The sequence below is a fragment of the Dendropsophus ebraccatus genome, chromosome 1 (genome assembly GCF_027789765.1).
Source record: "Dendropsophus ebraccatus isolate aDenEbr1 chromosome 1, aDenEbr1.pat, whole genome shotgun sequence".
Taxonomy (NCBI): domain Eukaryota; kingdom Metazoa; phylum Chordata; class Amphibia; order Anura; family Hylidae; genus Dendropsophus; species Dendropsophus ebraccatus.
In genome coordinates, this window is record NC_091454.1 from 182,800,757 (window position 1) to 182,823,650 (window position 22,894).

Below are 22,894 nucleotides of genomic sequence, written 5' to 3' on the forward strand. Positions count from 1 at the left end.
AATAGAATGCTGAGCCGGGATCAGAGTAATTACGCCGCAGACCACGGCCGGCACCAGACGCGGTGATCGCTCCTCCGTGACAACTTTACTCTCCCCACTAGACCACCAGGTATGGGCTGCAGTAAGTCTTCTGATGCAGCTGTCAACTTTGAAGACTTAATCACCGGGCACGGCGATCGTACCGTGCCCGCTAATAGTGGCGGTCCTGGGCTACATGCTGCACCCAGGACCACGGCGGTTCAGAACTCCCCCACCCGCGCAATGATGTACAGTTACGCTCTCGTGCAGGAATGGGTTAAACATTGCTGGAGGCTGATTATACTGCAGCTCCCAACACACACATAGCACCTCTGTCAGCAGCTTTTAAAGTGACAGTTCTGCTGTGTGTTCGAGGCTCTATATACACAGTGTCTCTGTCAGAATGAATTTATTTATTTTCACGTTTCATTTGTAAAATGGTAAAGTAGAGCGATTCACCCCTTTCATGACCGAGCCCAAAATGACCGTGCCAATTTTATTTTTTCCTTCTCACCTTCTAAGAGCTATAGCGCTGTTGTTTCTCCATCTACAGGGGCATGTAGGAGCTTGTATTTTTCAGGAAAAGGTGAACTTTGTAATGGTGCCTTTCAATCTACCATAAAATGTATGACAGAACCACAAAAATATTATTTATGGGGTGGAATTGGGGGGGGATGATGCAATTTTGTAACTTTTGAGGGGTTCCCCTTTCTGTGTAATGCACTTTATGGTAAAACTGACCTGATTTCTTTATTAAATGGGTCAATCTGAAAACAATGATATGCATGTTTATATAGCTTTTATAATGTTTTTTTTTTCTATAGAAGCCTTTTTTTTTTTTTTTTTTGCAAATAGTTATTTCATTCATTTTTTGAGATATATAATGTAACAAAAATTCTGCAATCCTGCCTTTTTTATCTTTTCTTTTACGTTATTCACCATACAGGGACAATATTATTATATTTTAATAGAGTGGACAAGGACGTACGCTCCGGCATATAACATATTTATTTATTTTTACATTTTTTATTTTGTGTAATGGGAAAGAGGTATATTTTCACTTTTATTGAGAGAGAAACTTTGGGATATTTTTTTAAAACATTTTTACTTTTTAATTTTTACACTTTTAAACTTCCCTTGGGGCACTTTTACATGCAATGATTAGATTGGTTACACTGGTCAGCTTAGCTTGCATAGCTTCGATTGTTATGTGCGTTCTTCCCATAGTTTGCCTGAGGCAGCGCTCTGGTATATAGCATGTTTATTTATTTATTTTACATGTTTTATTTGTATAATGGGAAAGGGGGGGAATTTTAACTTTTATTGGGAGAAGGGCTTTGGGATATTTTTCAAAACATTTTTAATTTTTTAAGTTCCCCTTGGGCACTTTTACATGCAATGATTAGATTAGATCATTACTATAACATTGCATAGCATTGATCAGTGTTATGTGCGTTCTTCTCATAGTGTGCCTGAGGCAGACTCTATGAGAAAATTACCAAGCTGACTGCATGGAGTAAGTGTGAGACCTCCAGGAGTCAATAAGGCCAATTTTCACCCCCAGGTGTCCTGATCGGACAGTGACAGGAACTGCACGGGAGCTGCTGGGTTTACTGTTAAAGGGGTTAATGGCGGGTGGCAGTGTGATCGCCCCTGGGTACTGGTACATCATGATGCGGGAACTCACTCCTTTAATGACATGCCAATATGTCATTTTGCGTCAAGGTGTTAAGGTAAGGAGAAGGTCGGATTTTTTTTGTTTAAATTTTAATGTGTGGCATAGGATGTGCCTGGCCATACCAGGAGCACCACATATCCAGATGAGAAAATTATAATACTATATACAATGTTGTACTATGTGTTTACTTCATAATGGATAATCAATACAATTACATTTACTGGTGATTACCGGTGACTGTTATTTTACATTTCCCCCTCTTCTATGACATCTAATGGCATTGTCATTGGAGTCAGGAAAATAAGGATGGCCGGCTATTAGATTATGAAAATGGACATGAAGAGGAATAGACATTGATCCCACAGGACAGGAGAAGAACAGGAGAAGATCAGGACCTCACAAGGAGAAGGCCCAGAATTTCTATCATTGGACCAAGCTGGAGGACGGCTTCCAGATTATTAGCATCCATCTGGTGTAAGGAGGTGAGATTTTTATTTTCCTTTTACTACATTTTCAGTATTTCATATCTTATCAGACACACCAAATGCACACCAGAATCTTATGATACTATATTTATAGTGTTACACTATATATATACTTCATAAAAAACTAAAACTACTACAATTACATTTACAATTACAATTACCAGTGACTACCGGTGAGTGTAATTTCACATTTTCCCCTCTTCTGTGATATCTATTGTCATCAGCAATGGGGAAATAAGGTGCGGAAAGGCCGGCTATTAAGGGGTGGAGGAGGCCGGACTTTTTTTTTCCTTTTTACATTTCATGAAATTGACATTTGTGCTGAAGGTGTGCCTGAGAACATCAGCAGCACTATATATATATTCTATATATACACTATGTGTATTTTTCATAATGAATTATTCATACAATTACATTTACCAGTGACTATGGGTTAATGTAAACTACTGGTTACTGATGTAAAGGGTGAGCGGCTGAACATTAAGGTGAACGGACCGTCCTTAGAAGGTGTGCAGGTAGGGATGAGCGAACCATCGGACTTTTGGTCCGACGGCATCTTCGCTCAATTACTATGCCTGCGATCCCAGGTGCATAGTTGCGCTCCCGGGAATCTGCGGGCGGGATCTTCCAGGGAATTCAAGATACATTCCCTGGATTTCCAGGGAATGTATCTTGAATTCCCTGAAAGATCCACCCGGGATCGCAAGCATCGCAATGGAGTGAGCGGCTTTCGGACCGAAAGTTCCGCTCATCTCTAGTGTGCAGCTGCGCAGCTTAAAGAGAACTCTGACTTGAAACATTCCTAGAGGCTCTAAGAGACTGTGTGTTCGAGGCTTCATATACAGAGTTTCTGTCAGAATGAATCAGAGGGAAGCTGGTGCACTTAAAGCAGCTGCCCCCTGCCTAATGGTATTGTTATTAGTGATGGGGAAATGAAGTGAGTGATGGTGGGCTATTAATGAAACAGCCTATTTTGGCCTTAAATTAGCCTGAATTTAGTTTTTTCCTCCTTGCCTTCTAAAAGCCATAGAGCTTCTATTTCTCCACCTACAGGGATGGTTGGGGAGTTATATTTTGCACCACAGCAGCATGGTAGCTCAGTGGTTGGCACTGTAGTATTGAAGCACTGGGATCTTGGGTTCAAATTGCACCAAGGATAACATTTGCAAAGAGTTTCTGCTGTTTGTTCTCCCAGTGTTTGTGTGACTTCCTCTGGGTACTCTGGTTTCCTTCCACACCCAAAGCAAGTTTAGATTGTGAGCCCTAACAGGGACATTAATTGACAAACTATGTAAAGTGCTGCGGAATCAGTTGGCGCTATACAAATAAAAAGCATGTACTGTGGGTTTTATCAGTATCATATTTGTGTGGATGGGATTTTTTAAATTGATTTTTACTAATTTCTTTCTGATAGATAATGCGACAAAATATGTGCAGTCCTTGCACTTTTTTTCCTCTTTTCATTTACGCCATTCACTTTACAAGAATAGTATTGGTATGTCTTAACAGATCAGACAACTGCGCACACTGCAATATATGATATATTCATTTATTTATGTTTACATGTTTTATTTGTAAAATGGGAAAGGGGTGATTTAAACTTTAAGTGGGGGAGGAGCTGTGTCATTTTTTAAAAATTAATTTACTTTTATTTTTACACTTTTTAAGTTCCCTTAAGGGACTATTACATGCAATCATTAGATTGCTAACACTGGTCAGTATAATGGATTATCAGTACAAATACAATTACTGGTGACTACCGGTGACTGTATTTTACATCCCCCCTCTTCTATGACATCTAATGGCATTGTCATTGGGGTCAGGAAAATAAGGTGAGAGATGGCCGGCTATTAGAATATGAAAATGGGCAAGCAGAGGAATAGACATTAAGCCCACAGGACAGGAGAAGATCAGGACCTCACGAGGAGAAGACCCAGAAATACTGTCATTGGACAAAGCTGGAGGACGGGTTCCAAATTACTAACATCAATCTGGTGTAAGGAGGGGAGATTGTTATTTCCTTTTACTACATTTTCAGCATTTGGCATTTGCCTGTGCCTGATCATATCAGACACACCACATGCCCAAAAGGATCTTATGTACTATATATATATATATATATATATATATATATATATATATATATATATATATATTAGTGCTACACTATGTATATACTTCATAAAAGACTAAAACTACTACAATTACATTTACCAGTGATTACCGGTGAGTGTAATATCACATTTCCCCCTCATCTATGATATCTATTGTCATTGGCGATGGGGAAATGAGGTGAGAGATGGCCGGCTATTAAGGGGTGGAGGAGGCCGGACTTTTTTATTTTATTTTTTTTATAGTATGGAAACCCGCTGCTATTGTACTCAGCAGATTCATTTATGGATGTACACCTTTTAATAAATCTTACACTTCAGCTGCTTCCCAAGTCCTGTACGTAGAAATCAACATTACCTGTGAGCTAGTGTAGATTTCTGCTATACCTCACAACAGCTATTTGTATAAACCATAGTGACTCTGCTGGGTGGTGAAGGCCTCGTCCACTTTAATGTGAAGCCCCATCCAAGTGGTGACTTCAGCATAAACCTGCCGAGAAGCTGCACATTTTTGCGCAATGAACAATTGAAAATATTTATCTTTTTGGCCAAATATTTAATAAAACTCATTTCTTTAAACATGGTGTAGACTTCTGCTTTACTTTCTAAACTTTATTTTAATTAAAGGAATCTGTCAGCTGCAATTCACATTCCAAACTGCTGGTACTGTTAGATTGCTGTTGGGGCAAAAAGACACATGGTACCTTTCATATATCGGTCTGTGCTTCCACAACATAGAAAATACTTTTATTCCCTGATGTTAAAGAGTCATTGGTGTTTGAGAGCCCCTGACATGTAACACCTCCTCCCATACCTGGCCCAGCTTCACTGACAGTCAGGGCTCACTAAATCCTGTTCCTTGCTGTGTATAAGAATTGTGTTCAGGTGCATACTTGCAAACAGGGCTTGGCTTCCAGCTGTCAATCTAGCAGGAACAGAAATGTAGTGGAAGGGAGGTCTGGGCGTTTACACCAACCTATCCCTAGTGAGCTTACTGAGCCAGGAGACGCCAATTCTTTTCCAGCTCTGTGCCTCATGATTGAGATGGATTCCCAATATAAGTCTATGGAACCTTCTCATATGCACAGACAGCACAGAAAGAAGCTTTCAGACGTACAATTATCTCCCCAATGTCAACTATAGTCTTCAAGCTAGAAGAGGTTTTAAAAATGGTTACCTGAAAGCAGTAGTCATGAATACATTCAAAAAAGCATTACACAGGATTGCCTCTAAGGTCCTCGCAAAAAATGGCACAAGAAACAAACCCAGAAAATCACTTCAAGTCTGATTTTACAGCCACTTACTGTACTACATGGAGACAGGTCAGAGTGATCCTGAAAATATATTGGCACATTTATTTATTTACATGATCCTTTCTTAGGCCGAACTCTACCAAACAATCCAGGGATTACAACACTATACATCTATTCATATCGTGTCAATTTTAATTCTTTTCTTTCAATTTATATTGTGGTAAATACTTGTAATCAAAGTATTTTAGGAGTGATACCTTTATTGGCCAACAAAAAAAAATAGTTTATAGTAAAATTTATTTATTGTTGGCCAATAAAGGTATTACTTTGATTACAAGTATTTATCACGATATAGATTTTTCTGGCTAACACAGTACCATACTATACATTTTTTTCTTTCAATTTGTCATCCTATGCTGAGGTCTCTGGGACTTATTTTTCATATATACTTTAGACTTAGATAAATCTCTCTGTGTAAAGGCACCTGTGCAATGTTCAGCATATAGAAAATGTTCCAGTGGCATTGCTAATGATGAAGAGGGTGGGGCGTCTGTATGATGCAGTTTTGCACTTATCTGACAATATCAAATTAGAACTATGAGTTAGCTATAGCGCACAGCAGTGGTTGTAATACACTGGCTGATGATAGACAGTGATCATAAAGAACACAGGAAGTAACTAGGTACATGAACAGAAATACAGCATACAAACATTTTATTTCTTGAGCCTACAACCATAGCTAAAAGGAGGGGGTAGTTTTAACCATTTCTACTCCCAATTTTTTTCCCCAACATTATGACCCAGCTGATGGACTGCCCGTTAAGCCAGTCAGTAACTGGGACTGGACACTTCTTTAGTCACTGACTGGCTGATGGGGTAATCCATCAGCTGGGTCCGGCTTTCGTGACAACATTGGAACTTGGAGGGATAATGCCTTCAGGCTGGGAGTACCTGGGCCTGCGAGTAGTAGCAGAAGTAGTAAGTAGTGGTTTTTTATTATGTGCCTCCCCCCATGCCCCTGCCAGTTCGTTTGGACCCCTTTACATTAGGGCAACGCACATATGTAATGATATAGGTTTTAGTTCCTCTGTTTCGAGGATAGTAAGCCATATGAATTAAAGATGTCCAGGAAAGGAAAAATGTTTACAAAAGGGGTCAGTATGGCTTTAAAAAAAAAAAAAAAATCATCTGCCCAATCCCCTGCCACTACACTACTATGCAGACAGTCCTGCTGTTCCCCACATCCTTGCAAGGTCCTATGAAAAAGGAATAACTGGACCAAGTAATTTCTGGTAACGCTGAAACAGCGTTTAGCCACTGAAAACTTTTTTTCGACCCTCAAACAACCCTTTTAATATTCAGCACAGACAGAACAGATTTTTCACCTGAGAAAGACTACAGACAGAATGTAAAGTCAGCACCAGTCCAATGGCAGACACACATTGGGTGGGCCTTAAAAAGGTTCTGTCTCTTTCCTTTAGTCTCGAAGCTGCACTGAAGTGTTGAAGCCCAGAAACATATACTCAGTCATATACTCAGCTGCCAACAGTTCAGTAAAAATAACCAACACTTCTATTAGTCTAGGTTTCAGTATTTCATTAGTAAAGAGTATCATTAGTCTTCTATGAGTGGGCAGTCCATTTCGATAAGTCCACTACTTTGACTTCTTTACTCTGGTGTGTGCTGGGCCAGCAGTAGCTCCACATGACTGGAATGTTAAAGTGACAAGATTCCTTTTTATTGACCAAGATGCCTGACAGTTGTAAAACACTATAGCTATACAGTATATAAACAAAACAAATGTACAAGTCTTTCCATAGCTCATATAAAGAGGTTCTGCAGATGCCGTCTTGTAATCCTAATGTCAATTAAATTGACAGATTTCAGACCGCCACCTACTGTCCTTTCTTAGAATCACTGCTTGGCTGCTGATCACAATGGCCCCTCATAATTCAAGATCACTTTCCTTTGGTCATTCTGCTCTGTGGTGATGATTACTTCACTCTTGAAGCTTAAGTTGTCACCACAAACGATGCTGCAGTGTGATGGAAAATCTTTACTGAAGAGCTTAAGTCCCGTCTCTCACATCCTATCAGAACCACGTCCTGAGAAGTCTGTTTGCAGTGGTACAATATTATGGTCATATGCAGCATGTTCAGAGCTCCCGGTACTGGCAAGTTTGAGCTGTGCTGCTGCATGTGAGAGCTGGAAGGCGGCATCAGGATGTGCAGTGTCCGGCAGCAGAGTGCACTCTCTTTCCAACATATCAGACACTCCCTTTAATAAGTCCAGGAACCCAAATGCAAGAGCTGCTTTCCTTAGTCTGTTCAGTTCCTGGTAGAAATATGAAATTATGCATTCATGTGTTATAATGCATTCATTTTATGACACACAGGACCAAAAAAGGGGCAAAATACCATGTACAATTTCTAAAACAGACTTTTAACATTAAAAGGAGGAATACAAAAAACACTGCACGAAAAATACAGTGAGATTGTAACAAGGCTGTAAATTATAAGCATAAAGCATGACTCAAATACTAAATTTCTTTTGGCTTCCAGTTCCCCTTTTGAATACAATTTCCTATTACTAGTGATAACTACATCTTACTTTATAGAAGGTTTGAGTCTTCTCTGGAAGCTTCCTGGCATTCCTCAGGATCTTCTGCACATCAGTCTACAAGAGAAAAGCAACAAACAAAGGGAAAGTTACATACAGCCAATGGGCTTTTTTTTAATCCCATCCTGATATCTCAAAACAATAATAATCCCTAAATCCTGAGTTTTAGTGTCATGTCATAATGATGATTCCTTACTAAAGTTCCAGTATAATGCTGCACAACTACAACTCCTAGCAATCTCTGACAGTGGAAAGCATTCGGGCATGCTGGGTGTTGTAGTTTTGGTGGAGAGCCACAGGTTGGGGAACACATTGTGGTGTATAATCAAATCAAAATCCATATAAATAAAAAAGCAAAACCAGATTATTTGTATTTGAAGACTGCAACACAATAAATTATAAGTGCCTTGCAGATCAGCCAACGTACATTGCCCTAAAACACAGCAATGTATATGACATTAATTGTTAATAAAGGACATCATTAGACTACGGGGGGGGGGGGGGGGGGGATTTTTTAAAGAGTGGAAAATCTACACTGGTATAAACTGCCCACAGCAACTAATCACAGCTCAGCTTTCATTTTACCAGAGCAGAAAACTGAGCTGTGACTGGTTGCTGTGGGGAGTTTACACCATATATAGTTTAAACCCTTTGATAAATGTCCCCCTATGTATGCAAATTGAAGAGTATGACACCATGAGACGTACCTGTAGTCCGCTAGGTTTAATCCACACGGTCACATTTTGTGCATAGCTTCGTTTTGTCTTGGGTTGCAAAGGAAATGGACTCTTGTTATCTTCTTCCCCATATGGGTTCTCTTTTGCATCTTGAGTAGCAAACAAATTTATTAGTACTTTGCTAGATTACAGCTATATCAGTCATGTAAAGATTGCATTCAACACAGCATAATGGGGTAAAATAAGGAGAATTAATGTATTTAGAAAAATCTAATGAATTTAACATATCATTTACCTTCTCTGACAACGTATATGTTAAAGGAATTACCCAGGTCTTAAAAGTTGATGGCCTAGCCTCAGGATAAATCATTAGTATTAGATTGGCGGAGGTCTGACACCTGACACCACGTCGATCAGTTGACTGAAGAGGTTGGAGAAATCATGTGAGTGGTACAGCCTGTTCAAGGGTTACCTCTGCTGATACATGCATTTGCAATACTACCAGCACCAGTAAATATTGAAAATGTTGCAGCCCCCACGATTGCTTTGGCCTTCACAACCATCTAATCAGCAGGAATGCCAAGAGTTTAACCCTCACCAATCTAATATTTATAGTTTATCCTCAGGATAAGCCATCATGTTCCAAGACCCAGATAACCCCTTATCAATCATTACTGGAAACGTAGAGTAAAATTTTTGAAGAATGCTTATAAGCTTCTACCTGATATGGGTCCAAGCTGAGAAGTTTTCCCCAGCCATGGTAGTGGTTCAATACCAGGCTCAAACAGCGACATCATTAAATTTGATTTCTTCTTGCTATCAGCTTGGGAATAGAGCATTCCATGCCAGTCTGGTCTACAGTGTAGAAAGGAAAGAGAAGCAGATGATGAAGAATTATTTGCAATCTGGTTCTGATGGCACTCTAGCACACCATGTATACTGTATGTAGAAGGTGACCAAGCTTATCTACACAGGAGCACAGAGATGCATTGTGCTAATGGTGCTGTCTCTATTTGCTATAACTAGGCAGTCACAAGTACTAAATAAGCAAGGTCCAGTAAGCTCTTCACTTGCAGAGACTATTTACTGCAGAGCGGATATGGCCGATTTAATAAAACATGGAGCATCCTGTTTAAGCACAAAAGCATTCTCTTACCCAAGCTGCACTAAAGCCACCATGCCTTCCACCTTCAGACTACCATGGAGTAAGACACAAAAATTAGGAATTTTTCCTGCAATTTGACTTGCAGAATTCTCGTCTTCAATATCATCTGTGAGTCCTGCCCCAATATCATCTCCTTCTGAAATGAAACAAAAAAGAGAAAGCATTATACAGAGTAATGGAGTGGAAGAAACTTCCAATAACTGGGTCTCCACCACCCAAAATCTTCTTACTAACCTTTGTTGAGGGCAATAGGAAGAACCAAGTGACGGGACAAGACTGGAGGGCTTGAGATGTCAGCAATGTCAATGAAGCCCACAATTTCCAATTCTGCAAAACAGAGACTCAACTATAAGTATCCAGCTTACTGATGTACTGTCTTAACAATAAATAAGAGCAGTATGTGCATTGTATCCTGCATGAAAATTGTAGATTGAATATGAATATTATAAACTGTAAATGTGAACACATGCTCACCTGAACCTTGGGCACTTAATTACCTGTGTTAATGGATTTAGGCATTGGGTCTATCTCTTCATCTATTATAACTGGTTCCGGCCTAGGGAACACTTGAACATCTGAAGAGAGGTGCCCACACTTGAGGACTGCGTGGAATGGTGTGTATGCCACATCTATAAGTTTTCTACATAAAAATAAAATGGATTCTTAAACTTAGTCGAACCAAAAGGTGAACGAAACTACCACTAGATATAGACTGAAATCCAATGAACTACTTACCCAAACATGGACTGAACATTCTTTAAACACAGAGGGCCATCAATTGTAAAGATCTGACCTTCTCCATTGTTCAGATCAATGAGTCTTTCAAGACAGTCTAATGAATCTGAGTTTTGTAGCTGGTGACAGAAAACAGGTAAGGTCATGGTTAAATGGGTTGGCCACTTTATAGTAAAATTGTTCAGTATACAGTAAATGTACTCACTGTATACACTGACAGCAGCTCCCTATGTGCTTTATTGAGCTAAAATCAAACTCTCCTCCAGGCTGTGCTGCCCTGCTCTGTATTGATTCTGTCCATACAATGCCTGACACGGAGTAGCATGTGACATTTTATTTCATACCATTTTATTATATTATAAGCCTAATTTGGGTGGGGATTGCTGCATGAATGAACTGTAACTGTCCTTCATGGCTAGAAATGAAGGAAGGAAGGGATGTGGCAGCAGTGGGAGACCCATGAAAAGGAGGCACATGAGGCACGTAGGGATAAGCAAACCAGCCGAGGTTCGGGTTCGTATGAACCTGAACTATCGGCTTCTGATTCCCGCTGTCTGCCCGCTCCATGGAGAGGGTGGATACAACCTTGAGGACCACCTGGAAAACTGGGATACAGCCATAGCCACAGGCTGTGTCCCAGTTTTCTAGGCGGTCCTCAGGCTCTATCTACCCTCTCCACAGAGCGGGCAGACAGCGGGAATCAGAAGCCGATAGTTCAGGTTCATACGAACTCGAACTTCTGCCGGTTCGCTCATCCCTAGAGGCATGATGGAGGTAGTAGAGAGAACTGAAACTACCTTCATGGGTGCCTCCTGGATCGTTTACATGGAAACACAGAAGCAACTAATAAAATGAGGAGTCCTAAAAGTTAGTAATGAACTGTGTTGCACATTAAACAAACTTTCATATATTTGGCATATAGAAATCAGAGAATTAATAATTTGGGCAGTGGTATATGTGTGTGGCTAAAGAATAAAGGAAAATATTTGAAGGTAGGCTAAGAAAAAAATCATGAAGCATTCCAATTTTTCTCTACTATTTTACAAGTTAGGCCTCATTCAGGTGACAATTTTCCAACATGTTGCAGGTATACGTCAGCAGCACCTGTGAAAATGGAATGCAGATGTATTTGTGTACAGGCAGGCATAGGCCATTGACTTCAATGGTCTGAAAGAACCACTTGGAAAATTATATGTTTGAGACATGTTTGGGTTCAAGTCAGACCACACACACTCGGAAAATGACTACATTTGGGCCCTACAATGGGGCCTGTGCAAGTATATGCTGTCAGATTACTGACCTATAAACACACATTTATGTGCATTTTCTCACCTCTTCTAGATTTGCCATGCACATAATGTAAAGCTTGGAGGGGAAAGGAAAAGGCAGAGGGAATCTGTTGCTTTCACTGCGCTGATTCACAGATGAAAGGGAGTTGTGAAGAGAGCCTCTTCCAATGCCCAGGCATCCATCTGTAACCAGCACTACCTAAAAAATGGAAAGTTAGTGTAATAGTCAATAAAGTGTAATAAAAACAATTGGCACAACATCATATAATAGGTTAGCACCCACAAAAAATATCTGTAAAGATACACTTTAACAATTTAAGTCGAATTTAAGCAGACAGACAAAACACCCTTACATACAAGATATGTATTTCCCCCCAAAATTAAAACTTTTTTAAAGTTACCTGGCAAGGAATAGCGGCCCCCCACTCTTGTTGGACCACACTGGACACTCCCTGCAGTGCAGACTCTAAACAAGTCTTATCATAATCATCAATGTTACTCAAAGCTTCCTGCAAAGAAAAAAGGAGACATAAAAAACACATTTAACAACCAATACTTTAGCTGCTTCACATAATTATATCACACACTGGTCCACTATAACAAAAAATACAATGCACAAAAAAAGAGCAATCACCCAATGATCTGAATAAATAGATGCAGATGATTTAAATGCCCAAAGACAACAGACACACGGACATCCAGTTCAAAGCTGCCAACCGCAATCTGCACTTGTACAGGCAGCGCGACACACGGAAACTCCAGCCTAATTCAAATTCCATTTGTCAAGGCTCAGTTCTCATTATGATCTGTTATTTATAGGTATATTTACTATATAGAAAACTCTGTTAACTTTACTCAAGAATGACCTCAAAGGGCCCAAGTGGTATCTGACATATACCTAGGTATTTCCCTAGATTAGATGATAAGCAATTGTGTGTTGTACAAGGCATCATGTCCCATCTTCTACACTATGGCTTTCTCTTGTGATCTCAACAGCCTCCTGAACTTACTGGCAGCATACCTGAAGGGTGTTATAGTCTCTTGTGAAAGGTACCATAAGTTCCCACAAAGATGAAAAAACCACTAGCGCGGTAAACTCTAGCTTGTAGTTGGTTGCCATGTGTTCAAAAAGCATAGTGAGGCCATGGGCTGCCAGGTGTTTGCGCTGAAAGTCCTCTGTCCCCTCCACTTGGACTGGCCTTGTCATTGACAGGGAAACGTCCATCACCACCACCGTAGGCATTGTTATTGACTAATGCTCTGCACAAAGTTAGAAGGAATCCTGCAATGGACATACAGAAACACAACTATCAGTTACAATTTATATATAAATAATAACCAGTGATATAAATGGTGGCAAAATCTTTACAGCTCGATTTCAAAATGAAAAATGAAGCTTGTATGGCACCCACTTTATCATGCCATTGATGGAAACTCAAACATATAGATAACACTATCTAAAGTCAATCATTACAACATGTTAATTTTCTTTGTGCAAGTTTAAATCAGCAGGTTCAGCCGTATGAACCTGCTCATATGCCGCAGTAGATCATTACCTGATAAGAGCAGGGCTGGTATTAAATCTTCTCTTCTGCCCCGCATTCGAACGATAGCTCCTAATTGCCCATATGCTAATGAGAGGTTTAGGAGCATTTGGGGCGTCACCCTAGGCGCCAGGCACCAGCCTGGCCCACCCAGTCCGCCTCTCCCCGAGCCTCTCGCTATGCATATATGAATATGCAAAGTGGGCGGCACAGAGAAACCCCTCTGCCCACCCAGAGCAACCCCCTCCGTGCTGCCTAGCCTGCCCCCTCCAGTGTTGATCAGCTGACAGCAGATCAGGAGCCCAGGAAAGTATGCTGCTCATTGCCACAGTATGCAGATAGCAGGAGCGTGATCGGCGCTGGGGGCCTGGGTTGAGGTGGATGGTAAAGCTCAGCCCAGGCTCCCAGGGCCGATCACACTCCTGCTATCTGCATACTGTGGCAATGAGCAGCATATCCTGGGCTCCTGATCGGCTGTCAGCTGAGCGGTACGGGGGGAGGAGGGCTTGGGCAGGTCAAGCTGGTGCCCTGCTCTTACCAGGCAATGATCTACTGCGGCATATCAGCAGGTTCATACAGCTGAACCTGCTGATAGTGCCGCTTTAAAGTGACTGTACCACCAGGCCCAGGGAGAAGCACTGGAGGCGGGCCGACCCACCCTTAGTGGGAGGAAACCCTAGCCCCTCTATGATAGGGTTCCATTGATTCTAATGGAGTTGCGTCATGGAGGGGCTGGAGTTTCTTCCCACTAAGGGTGGGTCAGCCCGCCTCCAGTGCTTCTGCCTGGGCCTGGTGGTACAGTCACTTTAAGATCACCGCAAGCTGTCTGGAAATAGAAACATTACCTGTGTGGATCATTTCCATCTAACACAGGTGCAAACTCTCAGTGGGTCATATAAGAAGCTGCTAATAGCTGTAACAGAGTATAATACATAGCTAGGATACACTGGACTCCTAGCTGTATAATAACATAATACATAGCTAGGATGCACCGGACTCCTAGCTGTATAATAACATATAATACATAGCTAGGATGCACTGGACTCCTAGCTGTATAATAACATATAATACATAGGATACACTGGACTCCTAGCTGTATAATAACATATAATGCATAGGATACACTGGACTCCTAGCTGTATAATAACATATAATACATAGGATACACTGGACTCCTAGCTGTATAATATATAATACATAGGATACACTGGACTCCTAGCTGTATAATATATAATACATAGGATACACTGGCCTCCTGGCTGTATAATATATAATACATAGGATACACTGGACTCCTAGCTGTGTAATATATAATACATAGGATACACTGGACTCCTAGCTGTATAATATATAATACATAGGATACACTGGCCTCCTGGCTGTATAATATATAATACATAGGATACACTGGACTCCTAGCTGTGTAATATATAATACATAGGATACACTGGATATACTATGGGGAAGAAAGGTGATTTGAGGGCCTTTGAACGTGGCATGGTTGTTGGTGCCAGAAGGGCTGGTCTGAGTATTTCAGAAACTGCTGATCTACTGGGATTTTCATGCACAACCATCTCTAGGGTTTACAGAGAATGGTCCGAAACGAAAAAGCATCCAGTGAGCGGCAGTTCTGTGGGCGGAAATGCCTTGTTGATGCCAGAGGTCAGAGGAGAATGGGCAGACTGGTTCGCGCTGATAGAAAGGCAACAGTGACTCAAATAGCCAACCGTTACAACCAAGGTAGGCAGAAGAGCATCTCTGAACGCACAGTACGTCGAACTTAGAGGCAGATGGACTACAGCAGCAGAACACCACACCGGGTGCCACTCCTTTCAGCTAAGAACAGGAAACTGAGGCTACAATTTGCACAAGCTCATCGAAATTGGACAGTAGAAGATTGGAAAAACGTTGCCTGGTCTGATGAGTCTCGATTTTTGCTGCAACATTCGGATGGTAGGGTCAGAATTTGGTGTCAACAACATGAAAGCATGGATCCATCCTGCCTTGTATCAACGGTTCAGGCTGGTGGTGGTGGTGTCATGGTGTGGGGAATATTTTCTTGGCACTCTTTGGGCCCCTTGGTACCAATTGAGCATCGTTGCAACGCCACAGCCTACCTGAGTATTGTTGCTGACCATGTCCATCCCTTTATGACCACAATGTACCCAACATCTGATGGCTACTTTCAGCAGGATAATGCGCCATGTCATAAAGCTAGAATCATCTCAGACTGGTTTCTTGAACATGACAATGAGTTCACTGTACTCAAATGGCCTCCACAGTCACCAGATCTCAATCCAATAGAGCATCTTTGGGATGTGGTGGAACGGGAGATTCGCATCATGGATGTGCAGCCGACAAATCTGCAGCACCTGTGTGATGCCATCATGTCAATATGGACCAAAATCTCTGAGGAATGCTTCCAGCACCTTGTTGAATCTATGCCACCAAGAATTGAGGCAGTTCTGAAGGCAAAAGGGGGTCCAACCCGTTACTAGCATGGTGTACCTAATAAAGTGGCCGGTGAGTGTATTATACATAGGATACACTAGACTCCTAGCTGTGTAATATATAATACATAGGATACACTGGACTCCTGGCTGTTTAATATATAATACATAGGATACACTGGCCTCCTAGCTGTGTAATATATAATACATAGGATACACTGGACTCCTAGCTGTATAATATATAATACATAGGATACACTGGACTCCTAGCTGTATAATATATAATACATAGGATACACTGGACTCCTAGCTGTATAATATATAATACATAGGATACACTGGACTCCTAGCTGTATAATATATAATATATAGGATACACTGGACTTCTGGCTGTATAATATATAATACATAGGATACACTGGACTCCTAGCTGTATAATATATAATACATAGGATACACTGGACTCCTAGCTGTATAATATATAATACATAGGATACACTGGACTCCTAGCTGTATAATATATAATACATAGGATACACTGGACTCCTAGCTGTGTAATATATAATACATAGGATATACTGGACTCCTGGCTGTATAATATATAATACATAGGATACACTGGACTCCTAGCTGTATAATATATAATACATAGGATATACTGGACTCCTGGCTGTATAATATATAATACATAGGATACACTGGACTCCTAGCTGTATAATATATAATACATAGGATACACTGGACTCCTAGCTGTGTAATATATAATACATAGGATACACTGGACTCCTAGCTGTATAATTAACATATAATACATAGGATGCACTGGACTCCTGGCTGTATAATATATAATACATAGGATACACTGGACTCCTAGCTGTGTAATATATAATACATAGGATATACTGGACTCCTGGCTGTATAATATATAATACATAGGATACACTGGACTCCTGGCTGTATAATATATAATACATAGGATACACTGGACTCCTAGCTGTATAATAACATATAATACATAGGATACACTGGACTCCTAGCTGTATAATATATAATACATAGGATACACTGGACTCCTAGCTGTGTAATATATAATACATAGGATACACTGGACTCCTGGCTGTATAATAACATAATACATAGGATACACTGGACTCCTAGCTGTGTAATATATAATACATAGGATACACTGGACTCCTGGCTGTATAATATATAATACATAGGATACACTGGACTCCTAGCTGTATAATATATAATACATAGGATACACTGGACTCCTAGCTGTATAATAACATATAATACATAGGATGCACTGGACTCCTGGCTGTATAATATATAATACATAGGATACACTGGACTCCTAGCTGTATAATATATAATACATAGGATGCACTGGACTCCTAGCTGTATGATAACATATAATACTCATTCTACTAGTGGATGAATTACATGAGTCTTATTACAAGTCGCAGGCATCGCACACTACAGCGCCATTACGCAGCAACTATAACCATAGACTACAACTAACACGGAACTACAGATCCCAGCATGCCCCAGCCTACAGTCTATGGGTACACGCAGGTGTGAAAAGAGTTACACAACTAATCACTCACCGTCTCACTACAACACAAAACCCGGACGGATTTCAGGCGCCCTCCAGCAGCTGTGCATCAGTATAAGCATCCCCCTGTGACACGTGCGCGCCGAAACAACGTTCCTACCTATGAAAATGATTGCGGCTGCGTTACCGGCGGGCTGTGCTCCGGCACTTGTTAGTATACTGAGCTGTTACTAATATAGGGGGTAACCACAAGAACTTACTAATGGAAGAAACGTAGGGCCTCTGCTTCACGACATAAATGTGTATGCTGGGAGTCAATGCGAATCTTTATGTAATTTAATGGCAGGACTAGAGTCCCGTCAGCCTCATAACAGCGCTATCTACATTGCCCTCAGTTACACCCAAAGCCTTGTTCACACAGTTCATTTCGTTTTTTGGTATTTCTGAGGATTTTTTTTATGTATTTCTCACAGAGATACGTAAACAGCGTAGCTTATTAGCTACGCCTTTTGCGCAACTTCCTATAAAGTTAATAGGAGTTACGCAAATTGCGTAACTCGCTCGATTCGTCAGTTTTCGGCTTCCCGACCACCTCAGGCGGCCACAAAAAGGTCGGAGGGGATGGGGGAGTCCTTGCTCTGAAGATAGGTGCAGGTCCTAGGTGGGACCTGCAACTAATGGACGCTTAGCATATCCTGTGGGTGAGCCATAAGCGTCCCAGATGGGGGTTACCCCTTTTATATAGGTGGAGTTTTTTTTTGTAATATTTGTTGTATTTTAATGCTAGAAAATCATGTAGGCCTACAGCTCATGTGTGGAGCTATGTGTCTCCTTAGACTACAAGCACACCCTGTATACTCTGACCCTACATTTGTGCATATTCCTACTTCTAGCTAACAATTTATTTAGAAAGCAAGAGGTGGAATTTAGGGGGATTTAACCCTTAGAAGACCAGGCCAATTTTCATCTGTGCACTTTCGTTTTTTCCTCCTCGTGCTTAAAAGGCCATAGCGCTTGCATTTGTTCACGTAGAGACCCACACGAGCCCTTATCTTTTGCACCACTAATTGTTACTACCTGACTATGTTCAGGCCGTAGAAGTGAATGGGGTCCATGTCAGTCCTTGCAGAGATACATTGGCATGCAATTTTGACAGGGTGCTGACGTACCTGTACCGCAGAACCGTAATCTGAATGCACCAGTACCTGTCCAAAAAAAAAAAAAAAAACAACTAGATCCTTACAGTCTGGACTATGGGCTATTGTGCTGACATCTACTGGTCAACTTGAGAACAGCAGTAATTTGTTTGTAAATAAGTAGATGTGAGGAAATACTTAAAACGTAACTGTCATTTTTTTATAATTTTTTTTTTTTTTGCAGATATCAGTAGTATAAGTGATTTAAGGAAACTCTATAATAGGGTTTATTAGGCAAAAAAAGCCTCTTTCTGTACTCAAAAAGCAATCTCCCAGCCTCCCCCCCCCCCCCCCTCACTTCTTATCTGTGCATTATCAGGCAAACCCGTCTTCATTACAGAGAAGCCAGTGAAGACGGGTTCTGCTGTGTCGATTATATCCTATGGAGGGGGGAGGGGGCCGAGGGAGATGAGTGAGCAGGAAGAGGAGACATGAAGGTCAGCTGTTTGTAGACTCTCTGGGCACCTAAAACGCTGGATTCAGGGGTCAGAAAGGTCAGCGCTCATCTAGAAACTTGCTGTGAGAAGATTGCAGGGTGTTGTGCTGTGCAGGACTGCTCTGTGCTTGCTCACTTCTCTCAGCCCCTCCCCTCTCCATAGCCACACAATGGACACAGAAATCCTGCTTCTTCTGAAGTGAAGGGGGAGCTAGGAAAACAGCTTTTTGTGTCCAGAAGGAAACTCTTTTGGTAAATAAAACCTATTGCAGAGTTTCTTAAAATTGCTTGTACTATAGATATTTATTGTTCTCAGAAAAATGACCCTGAAATGACAGTTACGCTTTAAAACATAAATAACAGTAATAACAGTAATTCCTCTATTTTTAAAGGATAAATTGTGGCCACTGTTGTAAGACAGTAGCCTTAGGCTGGGTTCACACTACGTATATTTCAGTCAGTATTGTGGTCCTCATATTGCAACCAAAATCAGGAGTGGATTGAATACACAGAAAGGCTCTGTTCACACAATGTTGAAATTGAGTGGATGGCCGCCATATAACAGTAAATAACTGCCATTATTTCAATATAACAGCCGTTGTTTTAAAATAACAGCAAATATTTGCCATTAAATGGCGGCCATCCACTCAATTTCAACATTGTGTGAACAGAGCCTTTCTGTGTATTCAATCCACTCCTGATTTTGGTTGCAATATGAGGACCACAATACTGACTGAAATATACGTAGTGTGAACGCAGCCTGAGGAAGAGCCACTGCTGTACCTCCCGGAACTCCGCCAGTGAGAGTGGTGAGAGCCGGCACATATCTGATATGCAGACCACTGTCTGAATCAGTAGATACCCCTTTATTTAGAGGCTCACTAGCCCGGGTATAATTTTCTATTTATGTATGTTAATGTTTTTGGTTATAGTCCTGTTGTATTGCCTATAGATATTTCTCCCTGATGAATCCAGAGGTTGGAGGAAACGCGTTGGAGACCCTAGGGGCATTAGATTTTTTTCTTTAAGGGACTAATAGGGACCGACCAAGGGGTAGATCGGGGTAGGGGTCGCTCTTTTTAGGGCGAGTGCTCCATAGACCCTGTGGGAGTAGGCTTTAGATTCTACATTTACCTATGAGGGATTGATAGGGTTAAGTATTGTGCCCAACTGTCTCCATATGTTTTTTGTTTGTCACTAACCATTTGTCCTCTCCCTGTTAAAAACATCTGGAGTGATACTACATCCTATTCATCTAATAGGTAAGAAAGTTTGCAATACTCTTACCTTATATTATTGTATCACTTGTTTGCCTTACTTTGTGAGGAGGATACCATTTGATAGCGGGCTCCTTTTTTCTTTTGTTTGTTTTGTGGGGCTATGTTTTTTATAAGATATTTATTAAAAGTCAAGTTTTAGATAATACTATATACCCCTTCTGTGATTTTTTTGCTATTAGTGAGGTTTAGTATATATGTCAGCGATCATTTGCAGACGTATTTCTGTGATTTTTTTTTTTTTCACTCCTGGTTTTGGTTGCAATATGAGGACCACAATACTGACTGAAATATACGAAGTGTGAACCCAGCCTGAAAGTGTAACTGTCAGATGAAGCAGGATTTCTCTGTCCGTTCTATCCTATAGAGAGGGAAGGGGTCGAGCGGAGGGAGTTGCGCACAAAGTACTGAAAACACAGTTTGCATCCTGCAATCTTATCTCCCCAAGCTGCTAGATAAGCACTGACCTTTCTGACCTGTGAATCCAGCCTTTCATTTACCCAGACAGTGAGTAAACAGCTGGTATGTGTGTCTCCTCTCCCTGCTCCCTCCTCTGCCTCGACCCCTCCCCCCCCCATAGGTTATAATGGACTCAACAGAACCGGCCTTTTGAGCACAGAAAGAGTCTTTTTTGCCTAATAAAACCCATTACAAAGTTTCTTAAAATCGCTTGTACTATTCATTTCTGCAATTAAAAAAAAACAAAGAAACATGACAGTTACACTTTAAGAGCAAATTTTCTATCACAGAGAGATATATGGTCCACAGAAGATATTTATTTTTACAGATTTAAAGTGAGAAATGAGCGAGTGGCTGTTCGCTGGCTCCATTACACAAGGCGATATCTGCCTGATTTGTCAGGTAATTGTTCCATGTAATACGGCCTTTATGGTGCATAAAAGCTTTTGCACCACATTTTCTAACTGTTAGATTATTAACTTCTTAAGGACATCGGGCGTACATTTACGCCTCCGCAGCCTAGGCCTTGGCGCAAGAGAACGTAAATGTACGCCCCGCCGGGGTACCGGGCTATAAAGTGAGTTCAGGAGCTGAGCTCGATTCATAGCGGATGAGGACCGGCTGCTATCAGCAGCCAGGCCCTCACCCTCAATGGCGGGCTGCTGTGATCGTGCGGCCACCAGCCATTGAGTGAACTTTGAATATGTTAAGGTTAGTCCAAACCTGAACTCTCTCTGCATTTCATTACCTGTGGCAGAAGAAGTTGGATACAGGTCTAATGCTGTATCGGTTTTCCAGGACTCCCTAGGGCTGCATCTGACTTCTTTGGTATTCAAATGCAGAGAGTTCAGGTTTGGACAAACCTTAAAGGGGTTATCCAGTGTTAGAAAAACATGGCTACTTTCTTCCAGAGACAACATGTATTTTCTCCCCAGTAAATAAAGACAAGAAAGTTTTACATTTATTTAAAAGAAACCTTTTGACTTGCCAAGCATTTTGATCGGTCAGGGTATGGATGCTGAGACCGCCACCAGTTGATAGAACAGCAGTGAGGAGAAGTGCTCACCTGGGTACTCCTCATCTTAGGGCACTATTACACCAAAAGATTATCTGACAAAGCCAGGAATGGATTTGGATGTTGGTGCAATAGGGCCCTTACTGTGTGACACTTCTCTTGCATGGAGTGACAGCCAGCAGACAGTAGTCGCTATTGCTAGCTGTATTTTGATTCATGCAGAGACACACGATCAGCCGACTCTGACCTATCAAAACTTTTTTTTATAACAGATAGTAATGATTTTAAGAGTGAAAACTAGAGGATTTCCTAGACCAGTGGTTCTCAATTCCAGTCCTCTGGCCTCACCAACAGGTCATGTTTTGAGGATTTACTTAGTATTTCACAGGTGATATAATTATACTCATCAGGTATTATCACAGGTGTCCTTTGTATGGAAAATCCTCCAAACATGACCTGTTGGTGAGGCCTGAGGACTGGAATTGAGAAGCACTGCCCTAGACAATACTATTGGTTTGTCAGCACCAAACTAGTTAAAGCATTAGGGTAGAAACACACACACTGTATACGCAGCGTATTTACTGCTGCGATACGCAGCAGATACGCAGCAGATTAGATTTAAATAACTGAACACAGCATCAAGTCTTCACCATCAAATCTGCTGCGTATCTGCTGCATATACGGTATGTGTGTGTTTGTACCCTTAGCTAGTTTACTATATTATTGCAAGCAGTGATATATGACCAGTCACAGAAGAAATCCATGACAGTCTGGGTGATCCCTCTGAATGCAGTTTGAGTGAAGCCAATGGAAAACACAATCTGCACATGCAACTCTGATACTAAGGTGAAACTTTCAGATTTTATCACTGGGGACGTAAGATGCGGCTAGGACAATGCGTCTACCTGTATATGATTTACATATAACAT

At 41.1% G+C, this 22,894-nt stretch overlaps 2 protein-coding genes across 5 annotated transcripts in view; one reads left to right on the top strand and one right to left on the bottom strand.

Moving 5' to 3' along the window:
• Nucleotides 1-7,261: 7,261 nt before the first annotated feature.
• On the bottom strand, nt 7,262-17,733 carry INTS14 (integrator complex subunit 14). The gene is made up of 12 exons (XM_069985759.1): nt 17,635-17,733; nt 13,052-13,312; nt 12,432-12,539; nt 12,074-12,229; nt 10,742-10,860; nt 10,504-10,646; nt 10,241-10,333; nt 9,998-10,142; nt 9,563-9,696; nt 8,872-8,990; nt 8,156-8,221; nt 7,262-7,879 (listed from the first exon to the last, which is right to left on the bottom strand). Exons 2-12 carry the CDS (start codon nt 13,271-13,273, stop codon nt 7,628-7,630), a joined length of 1,557 nt encoding a protein of 518 aa, XP_069841860.1. The 5' UTR covers nt 13,274-13,312; nt 17,635-17,733; the 3' UTR covers nt 7,262-7,627.
• The window catches only part of SLC24A1 (solute carrier family 24 member 1), a 44,848-nt gene continuing 39,621 nt past the window's right edge, over nt 17,668-22,894 (top strand). For 2 of the 4 annotated variants that reach the window (XM_069985719.1, XM_069985744.1), the window contains exons 1-2: nt 21,131-21,352; nt 22,699-22,811. The gene's annotated coding sequence lies outside the window, so the exon portion shown is untranslated. Of the gene's footprint in view, nt 17,793-21,130; nt 21,353-22,698; nt 22,812-22,894 lie in introns of those variants that run through there. The other 2 variants (XM_069985727.1, XM_069985736.1) reach the window with 1 other exon arrangement.

Coding starts and splice junctions, on each gene's coding strand:
- INTS14 (XM_069985759.1), bottom strand. CDS start 13,273: ATGCCTACGGTGGTGGTGATGGACGTTTCCCTGTCAATGACAAGGCCA. Junction 10,143..10,240: donor TCCTATTGCCCTCAACAAAG/GTTAGTAAGAAG, acceptor GTTTCATTTCAG/AAGGAGATGATATTGGGGCA. Junction 8,222..8,871: donor TTAAACCTAGCGGACTACAG/GTACGTCTCATG, acceptor TTTCTCTTGTAG/ACTGATGTGCAGAAGATCCT.